The 17,732-nt window shown below is 39.7% G+C and overlaps 1 protein-coding gene across 1 annotated transcript in view; it reads left to right on the top strand.

Annotated features, from left to right (window-relative positions):
• Window positions 1-3,907: 3,907 nt before the first annotated feature.
• Window positions 3,908-17,732, top strand: part of drgx (dorsal root ganglia homeobox) — a 31,882-nt gene continuing 18,057 nt past the window's right edge. Inside the window, exons 1-6 of the mRNA XM_072710367.1 lie at window positions 3,908-4,785; window positions 6,130-6,230; window positions 6,654-6,755; window positions 8,322-8,494; window positions 8,581-8,693; window positions 9,081-9,396. Coding sequence (XP_072566468.1) covers window positions 4,683-4,785; window positions 6,130-6,230; window positions 6,654-6,755; window positions 8,322-8,494; window positions 8,581-8,693; window positions 9,081-9,396 — 908 coding nt within the window. The 5' untranslated portion in view covers window positions 3,908-4,682. The remainder of the gene's footprint in view (window positions 4,786-6,129; window positions 6,231-6,653; window positions 6,756-8,321; window positions 8,495-8,580; window positions 8,694-9,080; window positions 9,397-17,732) is intronic.

The raw sequence follows: 17,732 nt of genomic DNA, 5'->3' as shown, positions 1-17,732 counted from the left end.
CGGAGTGACTTGACTTCTGTTTTTCTGCATTGAGTTCCTTTCTATGGATCTGCTGATACTTAACGCCTGAAGTGTGATTTTAATTTTGAGACAGTCCTCAAAAAAAAAAAAAAAAAAAAAAAAGTCTGGCGGTAATTTAAAGGAGCATCGAGATAACCGTGGTCATCCTTCATGATGAAGGATTGGAAGTTAAGTCTGCTGCTTCTGGATTTGCTGTGCAAGCGCTTATCCCGTAAATATTGGTGTATGACACCGACGTTTACCATATAATGGTCGACTTTTAGGGTATTTTCACTGAGAGTCTTTGGGTACGGAGAGAGGTCACATGATTTCGGCGCCCTATGCCATCATGCACTGGAACCATCTTGTGCTGCGGGCATTTTCCATAAGTCATTAGGCATGTTTTTGCGTCGTCTTGCTCTTGTTCCAATAATTTGGGCAAAGTTATTACTTAAACTATCAGCTAAATAGGTTTGAACGACTGTTCAAAATTATCTCTCGTGGCGTGGTCTCATTTACGTATTGCACATCCTCTACCTGGACTTTATGTAAACCGAGTTGCGTTAATCTTGACTTTATACATTGACATATGCATATATTTCTGTATCAGATGTAGGTTTCAAAATATAAAACAAAACCTCATTTGCTTTTTAATTAACTACAAACGTGCACTATATCGTTATTTTTCGTCTGAGTTCTGCGAGTTTGGTTACAGAAAATAGTCCGGCGTTAATTCGATCTGATAAAACTAATCCTCAGAAGCATTTGGGTGTGATCATGTGGTGGTGATTGTTGGTATATTTAAATACGGAATGTTTTCTGTTTATCATAAACGGCTGGGAAATATTTGCGTGCTTTGCAATCGTCAATTACTTATTTGTATATTCAAATCCATTAATCCACATGTAACCCTGGATTCTGGATGAGTGAGTAGCGTGTGCCAGTCTCCCTCTCGGGCTGTGGGTAGTAAGCGGGCTGCAGTTTCTTCCACAACTGCGTTTAATAATCACCAACACGGCAAAACAGCACTTTCCAACTACTTTTCCAGCCGCTCTCCCCTGTCCCCCTGTGTACCAGGGCAGATAGGAACTACTGTAATAATACGGTTAACCAAGGGAACATACTGAACCTAAATGTAAAACATGTAAATATAACCGAAAAAATAAAGTGTTGTAACTGATTATAAATAAAATAAAATAAATTAATATTAAATCTGATCATTCAACATAACATTGTAATGTAAATATACATTAACCTCAATAAAATTACTGCAAAGCATAATAATAATATAACATACATCAGTGACATACACTTAATTAAAATAATCCAAAAAAATAATGTGCACAGTAACTACGGTTACAATACTACTGGAAGTAGCTTCGTTGTCAGTTCGGCTACGTACACATGTGGGCATGTGGAAATCTATAGAAGGCTGGTGTTCTTCCTCAGGTTTTACTCAAATTGTTTCTTAAAGGTTTTGTGTTCTTGAAATTTTCTGATTTTAACTGGAAAGACTAACGCTTCGGCAGTACTCAAGAAAAGATTTCTGGAGAGTGGCATATGTAGGCTAAATTTGCTTTAGCTGGTTTTCAAATGACAAATATCTGTTTATTACCTGCTTCTAAGTTCTAATAGTAATCGTAGTAGTGTCCTTTTAAACGTGGATTTATTAATTGCATTGTCTTTCGTTTTCATTCATTATCACGGTCATTTACTTCGTAAATCTATTACAGTGTTTTTTAAGTTGAACAGATAGGTCTGGTAATAATTCGTTTTTGTTCAAATAGACATTGAAAATGTCATACATGAATGAATGAATAGGCCTAGTTGTTTCTGATCGACAGTAGCCTACATTTCTGACGTTTATCTTGATACGCATCGGCTAACAATAGACTAAATGTAGTATTTAAAAGTAATTTTAATATTGACTTGTCCATATGCCCGTTTCTCTTTAAAAGATAGGTCTGTAAATCCATGTTCGAAATGATTCAATAGGAAAATACGTTAAGATAGATTAAGGAAGAACTAAACATTTTAACTCGTTAATTGAATTTCCGGAAATAACATAAAGAAAAAAATCGCTCTGGCCATTTTTTAAGATTAATTTCTGGAATAAAAACTATAAATCCATTAAACTATACTTCATATTTATACCTGAAACGGTGTTTTAACTGTTGTAGCGTATTCTCCGCGCGTGTGTGCGGAGCGCCCGTTTTCCCGCATGACTTCACCGATCCCGCAGGTACAGAGTGAAGACGTGCAGGCGCTGTATGAACCGTGAAGCGCTGATGTTTCCCCTTCGGATGGCGCTCGACCTCTCCTGGTCATTGTTAGTACGACGATATTGTTAGTACCAAGATCACCGTTGAAAACGCGCAAGCACTGATGCGTGCTTATTCACAAATTCGGATGCCCAACAAGAGCATTCTTTTTAAACCTAAGCCAAAGAACAACCTATATTTAGTCTAGCAGCTAGAACATGACAATTATTTACTTTCTTTTTAGAAATAGACTGGTAGGCCTATTTGGATATTTTAGGGCAGTTTAAAAATGCATAGGCCTAATTGCAGCTCAATTTCCATAAGAAGAAGTTGACTTAATTATTACACATTCTCATGCATTAAAGTAGGCCATCTTAAGAAATTAAAAGGTCAAATTGTTTTTGTAAAATTGCCGTATCACCATATATAGTTCAAATTAAATACGTATTTTTTCCAATGAAACGCACTGCCAAGGGCTTAACTCTACTTGAAATATCACTACAGAAGAATTTATACACTTGGAATGATAGGCTACATGCACTTTGTAGACGACATTTAATATACATAAAACCTGTACGAATATGGTAGTTGTATAACCTTATGTAATTTACTTAAAGCTGTAAGTGGCTTTTCCGTGTAAAGTACCAGGTAAATGCAGGATAATATTGTGGGCTTTGTTTAATATATTTTCTTAAAGCGTCACTATCTGCGGAATAGTGATTATCTGCGGAAACGGAAAAGGACAAGGTTCGCACGTGGTGCTGACCAAGGTGCTGATATTTAACATTTTACTCGAGTTGGTCTTTTTTCATTGATATTTTTTAGTGTTTTCTGAACTGTGATGTTGACATTATTTTGCATTTTTAAATTACTGGCAGAGCTTTGTGATGAGGCTTCATTAATAACTTTTTCATATCTGAATTGTAATGACACAACACTTAATTCAGTTGGTATTGTGTCCGGATGCTCTTGGAAAAAGGTGTACTCTTCAGTACAGCTAAAGACAGCAAACTGCTGTATGTCGAAATGGAGGATATTGTACGAGGTGTAAATACTTGAAGCAGTATTAATTTTCTTTTACCGAGTTCAAAATAAAACGAACTGATGCACCGACGACGCAAATAGCTTGATCGTTTTAATTTACTTTTTAGTGGTTGGGACGAGTTTGGGTTCACAGCCGGAAGATGCGTCAAATAGACAGGCAGTAACGCGAGTACCGGACCCTAATCTCCCTCCTGAGAATCAGTCGACACCAACTGGATCAATGATATATGGTCTTATTAACAGAAGCTGAACACTCCCGTCACACGATTCACTAAAAACAAAGACCAATAAACAAACAAATTTTCAATTAAAATAAGTCTCCACAAAATAGAGGAAACTTATCAACAGTTGTTTGATTTCAATTTTCCATCGCATCTCGCCGAGGTCATAATACCAACTTTATTTTCAGCGGTGCATAAATTAATTACACGCATTTAATAACCAAAATATCATTATATTCCCCCCTTAATATCATAAACGTTTTACGCCAGGGAAGCACTTAATAGTGCAGGGGGCCGTAACAGGCTATTATCCTTGTGTAATGCTATTAGAGAACCAATTATGAGCCATTATACTTGCTTTTTTGCAGTTTATGTGATTTCATCCAATCCCGCCCTCGTCTTCAAAATTTCAGCTGGTACTTAGAGCCTAATTTTCAGAAGGCTGAGAACCGGCGATGTCTGTGTTCCACGTCCCAGATGAGTTTTAAAAGTAATTGAAAGGGTCCCGTTGCATATCATTTACTGGGAAAGAGGAAATAAATCCAAGGACCCCTTGCTGTGAACAAAATCAAAATTTGGATGTATGAGCACTCAGCAAGCGAAGCCGTGTATAAAGTGGACCCCTAACCCATCTAATGTGCAATTACTGGTCTGACAGTCAATTTAAAATCCAGAACCAGTCATCTAGATTTTTAATATCAAAAAGCGAAGGAATAAAAAGTGCATGGCTGTCGATAAAGGGCGCGTGTGTTTGGGGATGATTTTGGGAATAACAACGCATACCGCAAGGCAATTGGCGAGGAAAGGTACATATTTTAAGTGGTAGGTGCGATGGAGATTTGACGGTTTTCACCACGTGGGATGCCCTGGAACACCCAGCGGGCCTATCCAAGTCACTCAGAGCAGACAATGCTGGAAATAATAAGATTATGACCAATTATGCCGGAGATTATAAAGGCAAGTGCTGAGAGGTTGGTCGTGCTGTAGACGCTTATAAAGACATCTGGTCATTCCCAGGGCTGGGCTGATTTCCCCGACAGCGTGCGTGTATTAGTGAGAGAGACAGAGAGAAAGAGAGAGAGAGAGAGAGAGAGAGAGAGAGAGAGAGAGGGAGAGGGAGGAGAGAGAAAGAAAGAGGCAGACTGAGTGTACGCAGATGACCGAGGGAGTGTTACTGCCGGTAACTCAGGCACGCAGGAACCGCACCATCAATCTCAGAAGGGGGCTCGCACGTCGGTTCACGACAACAACTACATCAGGTACGCTTCTTCGTGTTTGAATAATGTTTTTGACTTCTACCTGAAACGGAAAGGACAACCACGAACCACTCGTCACAGACATTTCGTAACTGATGTTCAATTATGTTTGTGCATGAATAATTCTCTCTCGTGCATACAGTTGATTTTGCGGGTGTTTTGGCCTTCAGTTGTGAAACGGAGTTATTCATTAAATGCTGAATAATCCAGTGAGACAGTTGTGTACAGTGCAATCTCCCAGTGAACGGAAAATATGTAATGCATACTTAAATAAAATACACCCCTATTTGGCAAAGAAAGGTCTAAACTCTTTGCATCATTGCGTCTTTTTTTCAGATCGACTGCGAACTTCACCCGTATCCAGATAAACTTTAGAAAATGTTTTACTTTCATTGTCCGCCTCAGCTGGATGGGGAATGCTGTAGGACAAATACTAGTAAGTATTTATTTTGACTCTGAACTAGACTACGTTCGATGTTGCGGAAAAACGGGTTGTCAGAAAAATGCATGATATTCAGTTAATTTAATCAAATTGGTTTATTAAACGTGAATAGTTTCTTTTGTGTGTTTTTCATATTTAAAGTTGGTTTTAAAATTAGCGAGGCGAATGCAAATGCGTTATTCTTGTATTTTTGCCACTTGGCGTTGTTTAAAGTTAAAAAAATTTGCAAATGCTACTATTGCGTGTTCATTTAAAATATTTTAGTTTGAAAATATCCGCGAATATAGCCTATATACAAACAAATATAGGGTTTAGTTTTACCTTTTACCGCAACATTATCACCGCACGTTGTATATTTCTTGTTATGATATTTCCACTACAATTCTACTGGAAGCGTTTTATTGTTTTTACGACCGTCGTTCTTCCACCTGGCACCATCCTTTAGGCCGAGCACTAGTGTTTGCCCTAGGGCCACGCCAGGCTGTTTTGTTGCCTGCCTGGGCACAGATGTTTGATGGCTAATCGACATCTCAATGTGGTCACGGTCGTCTCCTTCAGACCGTCTGCATTAATGTTTAACGTTGCTCATCTAAATATTTACAAAGCATGGAGCTCCACCTACCAAGTTTAAAGTGATTTTAATACACAGCACTTTAAAATCGTCTTATGCATCACTAATATTCCTGAGTAAGTTTTCCCCACCGAAAAAGGCGCATCAGTCTCGAAATGTATGTTACGATAGTTAAATGATGGTTCGAATTTTTTGAAAGGGAATTTCACAATAAGCACGTTAATACCGGCTTTGAGTGTGTGTCTTGTGTGTGCGTGTGCGTGTGTGTGTTGTGTCACTCAATTGTCAAAATATTACTTAAAATTATCTTGTCTTTTCTGACTGTGTTCCTCAGTAAACAGCGGCTCCTTCGGAGGCCACGCAGCCGGTGACTTCGATGACGGATTTCTCAGAAGGAAACAACGCAGAAACAGGACTACGTTCACTTTACAACAGGTAGGCCACTCAAGTTCCTTAGCGTATATTTTATGCGACATTGATAAATATTAATCGAAAGTACAATTTTGTTTAGTAAATTATGAGTGCTGTTGATTTTACTGTTTGTGAAAAATTGTGAAAATCCTTTTCGTCTGTATTTATGTATACGTGTATTTTTTGTAGCCTATAAGTTTTTTTCTGTATAGCTAATTTTAATTGTTTTAAACTTATTTAAATTGTGACAATTATTTATGTATTTGTTTATTTGCCACGCAGTGTTTGGATAAGTGTCAAAAGAAACGAGTCTGTTAGTTCGTTTTTGTTTTTTTGTTGTTGTTTTTTCTAATGTCCATACGAGTAATGACGATGTACACAGTGTAACTTAAAATGGTTATCGTCACCGGCTGGACACCGATGAATTTGCTGCGTTGTTTATTTCAGCTAGAAGCCCTCGAAGCGGTTTTCGCCCAAACGCATTACCCCGACGTCTTCACGAGAGAAGAGCTGGCAATGAAAATCAACCTCACCGAAGCCCGTGTCCAGGTGAGCCGACTCATGAACACACACCCCATAAAGTGTTCAAAGCACGTTTGGCCAAAGAAAGTAAATTAAGCCACTCTGTCATTTTCTTGATGCACTTTAATAACATCAACATAATGTGGAATATTAGATTAGGTTGATTAATCGGTCATTCATAATTAACTAGCGATAATGTTCTACACTAATTTGTCCGCGTCTCTAAGGTACAAAATTACTTTAATACAAATCCATTTCCGGGCTTCAGAAATAGAGGTAAAAAGCTTTCGTTCTTAAAGCCTTCTCGTCGTTGCAAGGTAGTGGAAAAATATTTTTAGCGGTAAATTTATTCATCTCTTTGGCTCATCAAAGCAAGAACAACAATCGGGAGCGCGCGCGCACACCAGCCGAACGATATTAGCATTCTGCTTGGCGAACGTTTAGTGCCTTTACTTCTGACAATTTACCATTCATAGATTGGTCGGCAAAATATTCGCCGTTATACAAACATAGGCGCATGTAATGAAATTCAGTGTGTCCTATATGTAATTTCCTGCTTCCACGATTTGCTTTTGGGTTTTGTTGTGAGCACAGATCTAATTGTACGAAATATAATAGTTTGCCTTTTTTTCCCCAGGGTCATCTTACTATCGCTTAAAACCAATGACTGCACATAGATAATGGAATTCGCTGCTGTAAATTAGGGATTGTAAACAAATTATTTCCCTCTAATCGGATTACCAGATTCGTATTATTAAATCTGAACATGAATCAGTCGCAGCATGCAGGGATATTAAACTTACATTATTATTAGAAAATAAATTTTCTTTTTGTTGTAGTGTGTAGACCTTCCTTTTAAGTGTCAATTGGCCTTGGCTGCATTAAGAGCAAACTGCAAATTGAGATTAATGGGGCAATTACAGACTATTCAGACGGAGGAGATCATGACTTCTAGCTGGAAGGTGCAAGGGTGAGATAGCGCCGTGACAATTACAATCCGAATATTGTTGCCCTTCCTGTAAACTGTTGTCTTATTATTCGGAGTGAATACTATATGTTTGTGTTTGTCCGCTGACATTATTGTACCTATGGACAATACTGCCGGGCCTGCGGAGATAGGACCGCATTGTGCCCTTCGTCCATTCAAACGTGATTAATGCGTTAGAGAGCGCAGTCTTAATCGAATCTGATGTTGTCAAACAATCACTAAATAGGGAAATAAACGACTTCATCACGGTTCTCTCTCAGAAGCAGGGGCACTGTCAGTAGGAAGTCATTAAAATATGATAATGAAAAATTGCTCAATTAAATGTTGTTATAGGCAATGACCTTCATTCAATTAAGATACAAGAACTTCCCTGAATATGCAGAGCATTAGTGTTAGCTGAAGTTTTAAATAAGTCGCCATTTGTACGGTGAGGTGGCCCGATACTGGGGAGAATTAACAATAGAAAACAAATTAAACTTTAGCCATATTCAAGATGTTGTTTTGCAAGGCTGAGATTAAAAAGGAAAGAAAATGTCGTAAGACTAAAATGAAGACATTTTTAGCATACCTTTGCATGTCTGTGCACTGTCTTCACCAACCGACAGGTATGGTTTCAAAACCGAAGGGCCAAATGGAGGAAGACGGAGAGAGGAACGTCCGAGCAGGAAGGGGGCAAGGAACAGACGCGCGAAGGGACTTCTCCCGTGAGGAACCTCAATTCTCCGTCCCCCGCTGACCAGAGCCGTAACAAGAAGGATCAACTAGAAATTCAGCAAAGGTACGTCATGCTTTTAGCCGTCATTTGCTACTTGGTAAAATACTATTGGAAAAATACCTGACACATGTTTCTCGTTCATATTCAAGTCTGAACAGAACGGTCGGACCAGGTGGCCCATTTTTCCCGTCCTGTCTGCCCGGGACCCTCCTCAACACGGCCACTTACGCCCAGGCCTTATCCACAGTCGCGTCTCTAAAAGGTGACTTCGCTTCGTTTTGTATAGCTGCTGCTGTTGTCCTGTATTTTTCCAAGATTCATCATTTAATAATAATAATAATAATAACAATAATAATAATACGCGTATGCTATTTAAATTTTTTTCGCTCCGCGACTGTTTTTTCCCCTTTACCTCCAGTAGGCGATGCTCTTGTTATCAAATCTCGTTGAACTTTTTGGCTTCGACTTGGGTTGGTGATTATGTTTTACCGGATTAGTATCGCATCCGTGATGTACCTTAACGCGCTTTATTTAAATGAGAGTAATTATCTGTATAATTGAAGTTTGGGTAGGACTGGTGAAATTGTACGGTAGGTTTTGGGGAGTACATACCCTCACCCTGTGGCTGTGCTTTTCCCCCTGTCTCCAGGAGGTCCCCTCTGCTCCTGCTGTGTTCCCGATCCTATGGGCCTGTCATTTTTGCCCCCTTATGGTTGTCAGAGCAACCGGACGGCTAGTGTGGCAGCGTTGCGCATGAAGGCGAGGGAACACTCCGAGGCTGTGCTGCAGTCGGCTAACCTGCTAGGGGCGAGCCAAAGCGCAGGTGTGGGTCCGGCAGCAGGTGTGGCCGTGGGCGTAAGCAGGAGCAGCCCTGGACCCATCACAAGCAAAGCCCCAAGTCAGGCGAGCTCCCAAGATAAGCCGGCGCCCGGAGGCAAGGACCCACTTGAGAAGAAGTGCAGCTTGTGAGTGCCCCCTAGAGGGCGGCCGCTGTCAGAACACTGATGCAAATAGGCTCTCTGTACAAAAGACATGAACGTTGCCCCTTGTGAGAGCTTTATCTTGTCCAAATACCATAATCTATTTGTTTCTAGTATTTACTGATTTATGGAGTATTTGATTGTGTTTTTAGGGAGAGGGGTGACTCAAGGACATTTTTTTGTTACTTATCATATTAAATAAACAGTGTTACTGATAAGTAAAAATATACACCGTGTATAAGTGAAGACAAAAGATTTGCACTGGATGCCTGTATTCAGTCTTGGGCAGCATGCTCAGAGAATTTGGAGAAGTCATGATCACCTCAAAACTACCCTGGTATGCCGTTACTTCAGAATCAAGTTGTAAAATACCGATGCTTATAAAGTCAAAGATTACAAAATATTCATATAATTACAATGCGCACGTGGAAATATCATCTGCGGAAGGCTGCGTCAGATCATTTCCTTGTATCCGTGCTTCGTAAGTATACTTTAAAGTTGAATGCATACAACGAGCTAGCTGTGTATAACATGTTGTATCATCATACGGTTACGTTTTTGTCTTGTTTTGACATGTATTTAAAAAAATTAAAGAAGTAGACATTCACGTATGTCTCTTGTAGCTCATTGCTTGAGCCATCTGGCTCAAATTAATAATTAATTCCCTTTCCTGTTCACTAGAGGTAAAACTGCCAGAATGGATCTGATTATTTATTTACTTTTATGAACAACCTTGGTCCCCTCGTTGGTCGCATTGCCCGCATTTTCCCAGCTAAACTTTTTATCTTTACTAGGAAATAATTAGTCGTCATTTGCAAATGTATATTTACAGCTGTTGGTTTCTTACGGCACCCCCACTGAGGTCTTGAAATGTAGAATGTATTTAATTTAATTTTATTCTTTCACAGTATGTTTCCCAGAAAGAGAGATAAATAAGGGAATAGTTGTGCAAATTAAAAATATTTAAAAGGATTGTACGTGAAAAGTAGTTAGGCTGATTAAATTTCTGTCCTTGAGGATTTTCAGGAAATTACTTTTGATCGTCAATAACACAATTAAGTAAACTACACACACATTAGCATGAATAATTGATAAGAAATTATGTATTACCACGAAGTACTGATTTAATATTTTATGATGCAACGTCCGGGTGACTCGACAATACGAGATAATGTCAGGCGTCCTGCGTGATTTTTCTGGTGCTCTGCGCTGCCTATACGGATTTCTTCGTCCGTTTGATAAGAAAGGTACTTACTACTAAAGTCTTAAATGCATTTTGCTTGCGGAGGACTGTGGTATATCTGAATCAATGCCAGTGAATGCGCCATATAATAAATTTATAAAATGGTATTTACTTTAAGAATGGTGTCAGTTTGTAGCTGCCTTTCGGTTTGTAGTTGCTGAAAGTTACTCCGTTTGAGAAATATCAGCCTTAGCCTACCCACCGGCTTTTTTGGTTACGCAGCTCCGGGAGTTACAGACCTGGGGCCTGAATCACCGTCAGAAACCAATCAATCGAGTTAGTTTATTCACAGACTCACCTTCTCCCTGCGATGCGAGACGGGTCGCTGTTGAAACTGCATCAAAAGGCATTCTGGATAATAACCGCTCACTTATTAAAACTTTCGACACACTGCGACAGCTTCATTTGAGTTCTGCTAATGTGTTTGTTTGTTCTAATGCATACTAATGTTTTAATTAAGAGTTTAGCCACTACCAAATATAAATGAGATAATGGTTAAATCACATTGGACCAGTAATTTGTGATTTCATAAAGATGTTGTTACGATGCTGCAACTGTACATTTGGAGTTATTGATAATGCGATGTTCTTATTAACTATTTTAATCATTTTAGAGGGGCATTATTTATATTAAATTAACTGGAGGGCTGCCAAAAAATGAACGTCTCTTTTAAGAGAAACAATAAGACATAAATACAAGTGGGATTTCCATTCTTTGCCGCATATGGGACTTTCCTCATTTGGTTGTAATTATGAAATATTGTCTGCCACAGCAGTTATGCATAAGCCCTTGAAAAGAGTCGTATGTGCAGATGCCCCGCGTAAGTTCTCATGAAGTCATCTCTAGTCGTCACTGTTTTGTAATTCCTGCATTTAAGGTAATCAATACATCAATCAATCATGCTCATCTCTGTCGGAAATTATACCAACGTAGCAGTCTTTAATGCAGTGGATAATGATGTTTACAAGCAACCCAATAACCACATGGTACTTACTCAGCACGGGGCCAGCCAGCGCCGTATCATTTTAGATTCCCATCCGAAATTGGGCCGGACCACTGTCAATACTCTATGTCTGGACCAAGTTATGAATCTCTCACGTGTTAAGGTCATCTGAAAGAGCATAAACTAGGCTACTTGAATAAATGTTTTAATCACCTTTAACTTAAAATGCCGTTCCCCAAAGTTCCCTGCACTTGTGCAGCGCTGTTGAAATGATAAACCTACTTGAAAATAATACAGAAATCAGGCTTATCTGTTAGTCACGTCTCCCGGAGAATATGCAATGGCAAAAATAGGGAAAGATTGCCAAGGATGAAGCAGAACCATATATTGCTCTTTACCACTAGAGGGACCCAAAGTGCAGTTCTGGGCGAAACACACCATTAGATTAAAATCTCAGCTGCTCTACAATGGGTCACTGTAACAACTCAAAATTCTGCCATATCAAAGCTTTGTTCAGATGGAATCGACCTGCCTACCTGATTTATATGGAATGTGATTTTAATTTAATCAACTCAAGGATGTAACTTTGGGTTGAACTTCGGGAGGGTTGAGATCTCCAGCCACAGGTAACCTTATAATGTGATATTTTCCTTCAGTCACCGTGAAAGACTTTTTTTTTTTTTTTTTTAGAATTTTGTAAATTATGCTTACTGTAACTTCATTACAAGTTAACATTTAAGTGAATGAGCAGATACAGTGTAGCTATTTTAAGAACATTGAAATGAAGTGACCAGTGAGTAAAGCAACACATAACCATTAGACATCAAGTTCAATTGGAATCAGTTTTGTCTTCATTTAGCATTTACAGTTAATTCATTTAGCAGATGCGCAGATGCTCTTGTCCAAAGCAACGTACAAGTGAGAGAAATAGCACATTGCACACATTCGTGCTGCTGAGGAGTCGATTGGGCATTAGTGCAGCTAGGCTGAGTCTCCATTGAATGCCCAGGTGTAAGTGTAAGTGTAAGCAGTCCTGGAGCAGGAGCTACACAACTTCAAACACAGTAAGAAGCTAATAAGACAATACAATGATGAGAAGTGCAACATTATGTATATGTATCTTCATTATATTTCCACCATCTCTGACTATGCTATGCCTCCAGATACAATCTACCAATCAGCATTAGAGAAATGTCTCCATTTCTGTATAATTATCAAGGTCTTTTGCCCAGTTGATAAAACTGTGACCTTTAGGCATGCATGATCAAACAGACGGATATACAGATCAGACCCAGTTTCAGGCTTTTCGACTGGCCATGTAAGTGAGATAGAAACATGTGGGATGTGGCTTCATGTACAGATACATAGTATCTAAGCAGTCCTTAGTGTCTGTGCTACAGCGAAATTACAAGGTACAAGGTGCTGGGCTCAATTTCTGCATATTTGGTACACAGGCCGTTTGCTCTGTATGGATGTGAAGAGTCTGACTATTTAGTTTTCAAGCAGTATTGAGGTTGGTTGGTAGGAACCTTAGATTTTCAGCCACAAGCTTAAGGTGAAACAATCACAGAGGTCGAATATTTCGAATAAATATTTGGAAATTAGCTCTCCTTAGTTTTTTATCCGCTCCATGGTGTCCCACACATGTGAGGGTTTGAGAACCCAAGTGCAGACAGATTATTTAAATGAGATACTTCTGTTATGCATTATGGTTGGGAGCCAACATATTTTCATAGTGCATGGACCGCTAGGTACATTTCTTCTGAGAGAGGAAATCAAACATAAGACGGAGTGGCCAAGTAGGTAAGGTACCAAATGTGGTAAAAAGTGTCCGTTATAGGTGCAGCCACCTCTGTGGATACTTGTGGCATTATTCATGCAGTCGGACTGAATCATATGAATGGAAACATGCTTGGGAGTGATGCTATGCAGAAGCCGAAGGGGAGATTTTGTGCGAGGGAGTAACATAAATAAACTCCCTGAAACTCTAGAGAAGATCCAGGCGGGGAGCCATGCTCTCCAGTTGCTCTGGATTAAGAGACTGGCGTTGGGCATGAATGAAGAGGGTTTTGATACAGAGAGAGTGTGTATATTTTTGACCGCTAGGTGGAGACGCGAGCTCCGGCAGCGTGCGAGCCCAGTCTATACTGTAACCGGCTCCTTGTCTGGAATAATTAGGTTTCACCCAGGGGATGGCGGCTCAGAACCAGGTACAGAAGGCTCACGTGTAATTCCTTTTCGCTATAATTTTCAGCATCCACCAGCATTACAAACAGCTTAAGTAGAATCTGTTCATCAGGAATGTCATAGAAAAAAAACTCCGTGACACAGTAGGTAAAATACCAAGCTTTTACCGAAACATCAGTAGTGTGAATCAGTCCACAAAATAAACAAACTCCACCCACACACAGGTCATAGAGAGACATGATGGTTAAGGTACCTGCTTCTTAACACGGAGTTGGAAGTTTAATTATGTCCATATATATTTAATACATGTAGGGGGAAAATGATTAAATAAAAAAAATGTGTTTTTTTTTTCAGGGTGGCACAGAGATTAAAGTGCCAAGTACTTAGTCTGAAAGTCTATAGCTCAAATCTGACAGAGAAATTACTATATTCAGTGTGTTTTTTTAATTCTCTGGCTTTTAATTCATTATAAAATGTATATGGAAAAAAAAAAACTATAAGCTGCTGCTGTGGCAGATTGGCAGGGTGGCTAGGGTACCAAGTGCTTAATATATTAATATAACTCATAAATGCTTTTTTTAAAATCCCCTAATTCCCAGAGTGGCACAGTTGGTAGACCTACAGTCTTACCTGTTTAATGTACAATTTCAGGATTTGAGTTTGGCAAAGGAAAATTCTCAAACATTCTCTTTAAATCCCGTCCCTTTATTCCCAAGGAAAATATATCTTGAAACGGTTATGTTTTAATTTGTTTTGTGGAACAATTAGTCAGGTGCAGGCATTTAACCTGCAAGTGCTGGGTTTAATTATACCAAAGGAAATTCCCTATTAAATGTGCTTTTAAATGCTAAGTCCCTTAATCCCTCCTGAAAAAGGCGGTCAAACACCGGCTGACCATGCCAGAGTGGCACAGTTGACAGGCAGCTAAAGGTGTTGCATCCTTATAGTTTGTTTGCTTTGGTCTGAATCAGTTGATGGGTTTGTAAACTTGTGGTCTTTTCCCCTCGGTTCAGTTTGTTTTCACATAGAAGAAAATCCAAACAAACCAAAATACACCACTACACTGTCAGAAAAAAAGGTATAATTTTATACCTTTGGGGGTACAATTACTTGTCACTAGGGCTGTACCCTCAAGGGTCTGTCAATTGTGCTCCAGCTGTAGGTAAATGTACATTACCAATCAAAAGCTTTTGTTGCACACTAAGGTTTTCTACATTTGCATGTTACTCACTTAACATTTACTAAAAATACACCCGATATTCTTTGCCAACAAATATTGCATATTTCTATGCAGTTTAGCATGGAGCAAAGACAGAAATGGCGTTTATTCATAGCTATAGTAATTATCTCGGCAATATACCAGGCTGTACTGCAGCAGCAGAATGCCGAATTCACTTGGAAGGCATGTCTTGAAAATGCTGTACTGACTCAGACTTTACAAAGAAGACCGGCTGCCTTCAGGCGACTGAACAGAAGAGGGGAGCTGATATTGAACCGTTTAGCTCAAACTTGCAGAACAAGTTAGAATCACATTCCCACCACAAACAAACTGCTCCAGAGTTAATTTGGGACCGGACCGAGACCATCTCCTCTCTAGGGTGCGAGGATCCTTCACACCTGCCCAAACACGTTGCAGCAAGGGGGAAATCGAACCAGAGTCCTATTTAACCAGACTGAAAAGTACAGGTGTGAAAACACCTAAAGTGCCTAATCAGGAGGTGTAGGGTTCAAATCCAGCAAATGCCTACAGAGAAAGGTATATCAGACAGATTTTACAACCTGCTTCCCAAACTGGCAGTGTTGTGCAGAGGTAAAGTGGTTAGATGGCCAACTTAAAGGCTGGAGTCCTTCCAGGGGGACACTGGCTGACTCACACTCATACCTAAATTCATAGTGATGATGGGCTGGTAAGAATGCACCTGTATGAAAGGAAATAAGCTTTCATAAGGAAAATAGCATGAAAGAATAGGACTGTTATGCTTCTAGACAGTAAAGTGAAAAGTTTTTTCTCCACTCCACATACACCTCACATGACTGGCAGCCCTTGAGAGACTCAACCCCACCTCCCATTTACCAACTCAAATCTAAGAAAGACCATCTAGTACCACAAGTCACAGTTGAGTACCTCACATACAATTTCACCATCACTCACAAAGACATTCGTGGAATTTTCCAAGAAACATAAATACTTGTATAAAGTCTTCATACAGTCATATGGTGTCACACATCATCCCATGTTTTTGTTAGAATCCAAATCAAACGCTTTTTATATACAATTTGACTGCTCCAGATATTTGCAGATTGCATAAAGACACCAGGGGGCCCCCTGCTGTGACGGGCCCAGGGGTGGTTGCCCCTCCGCCCCCTGCGTCCTCCGCTACTTTTGGGTGGGGTGGGGTGGGGTGGGGGTTCGCTAGATTTAGCAGCACTTAAGCAGTCTTGGTCAGGAGACGTTTCCATTACACACTCCTGTCTTGGGCACCAACCAAATCTCCACTGCAATATGTTGTACAGCAGTGCCTGAAACTGCTCTGCTCAAAAGAAGCATGTGTTTACTTCGATGGTGCAGCAGATATACTTGTTCCCTGGTGCTTTTACTGATTTCTTCCTACTGAAAGCGACACCAAAAAAGTTCACATGGGGTTCAGGTCAAGCAAACTTTCTACATAGCCCCTAAGCATGAGCCTTGTGTGGCTCTGTGGGCTAAGTCTCTGTGCCTGTGATCAGAAGGTTGCTGGTTCTAGCCCAAGCACGTCTGTGACCCATTGAACAAAGCCCTTACCCCCCCCCCCCCAGGTAGCTGCCCTTCACAGTTGCCTTGCTTTTACCTACAGAGAGAAAGAGGGGAGAGACAAAAGGAGAACTTCCCCACAGGGATCAATAAAGTATCAACTTTAACCTCCCATGCTTTGTGAGAACCCTGGTAAGTTTGCTTGTTCCTTGCACTTAGAAGCAGAGCATACAATTAGTTGCCAATATTATCTCCCATTTTCTGTCACTGTCATTTCAGCTGGCACGCACTTTATATGGGATATCAAAAATATGAACCACCTTTTTACACGACAGAAAGAAACCTCACAGCTTCAAGCTATTAATGAAAAAGTGAACAGACTACCAGTCTTGCACTATTGCAGCAGTCGCAGTTCATTTAGGCCTAGTGATCAGCTGTGTGCATATTAATTGTGCTCTGGCTGTTAAAGAGCTTATTGTTTGTGCTTTTTGTAATTGTTTCGGTCTAAATAGAATTAAGCTTATACTAGTAATTACCACTTGTCAAAATATGCATTCCCTAGTGTCTTCCTTGTAAATGTCAACCTGGAGATGTATTTAAACATTTCAATGCTAGCATCCATGAGCAGAATATTTCAGACTGTGTTCAGTGCAACCTGAATTCATTATTGCAAACATGGAACGTCCAGCACTTAGAATTCTGCTGGAATTTGTCTATATAGTCCAAATTTACCTTACCTGAACATTAAAGCATTCAGTCAAAACCCAACCTCCATACTCTCTATGACTTCTGCATCTGTAAAAGACTACATTTGCTTAAATCTGTTTAAGTAAGTGGTAAGATGATGATACAGTAAAACAAATGAGAGCTTACAAAGTACTGTGTGGCAAATTAAACAATAAACAATAGACATCTATGCCTATGAGTACCAGAGGTGGATTTGATACAGAAGTAAGAATATACACGGTGAGAGAACAGTCACATCAATCGAGGCTATGGGGCATTTCACTCAACAAAACAATCATCTCAGCCAGATCTCTGATCAGGATCCAGGTAACACCAATAAACACCAATATTCACAGAGAAATAAACTCAAAGTAAAACCACCAGTGACTTTTTCAGCCTGCATTTTCAATCCCCACTAAAAACCTACGACTTCAACTGAAGGACAAAGGCAGCAGCAGTTATCAAAGGTGGCGGAATTTCAATTGCTGACT

The sequence above is a fragment of the Paramormyrops kingsleyae genome, chromosome 3, assembly GCF_048594095.1.
Source record: "Paramormyrops kingsleyae isolate MSU_618 chromosome 3, PKINGS_0.4, whole genome shotgun sequence".
NCBI classification, from domain to species: Eukaryota; Metazoa; Chordata; class Actinopteri; order Osteoglossiformes; family Mormyridae; genus Paramormyrops; species Paramormyrops kingsleyae.
The sequence above is the reverse complement of the archived record's forward strand: the minus strand, read 5'-3'. Positions and strand labels throughout refer to the sequence as shown.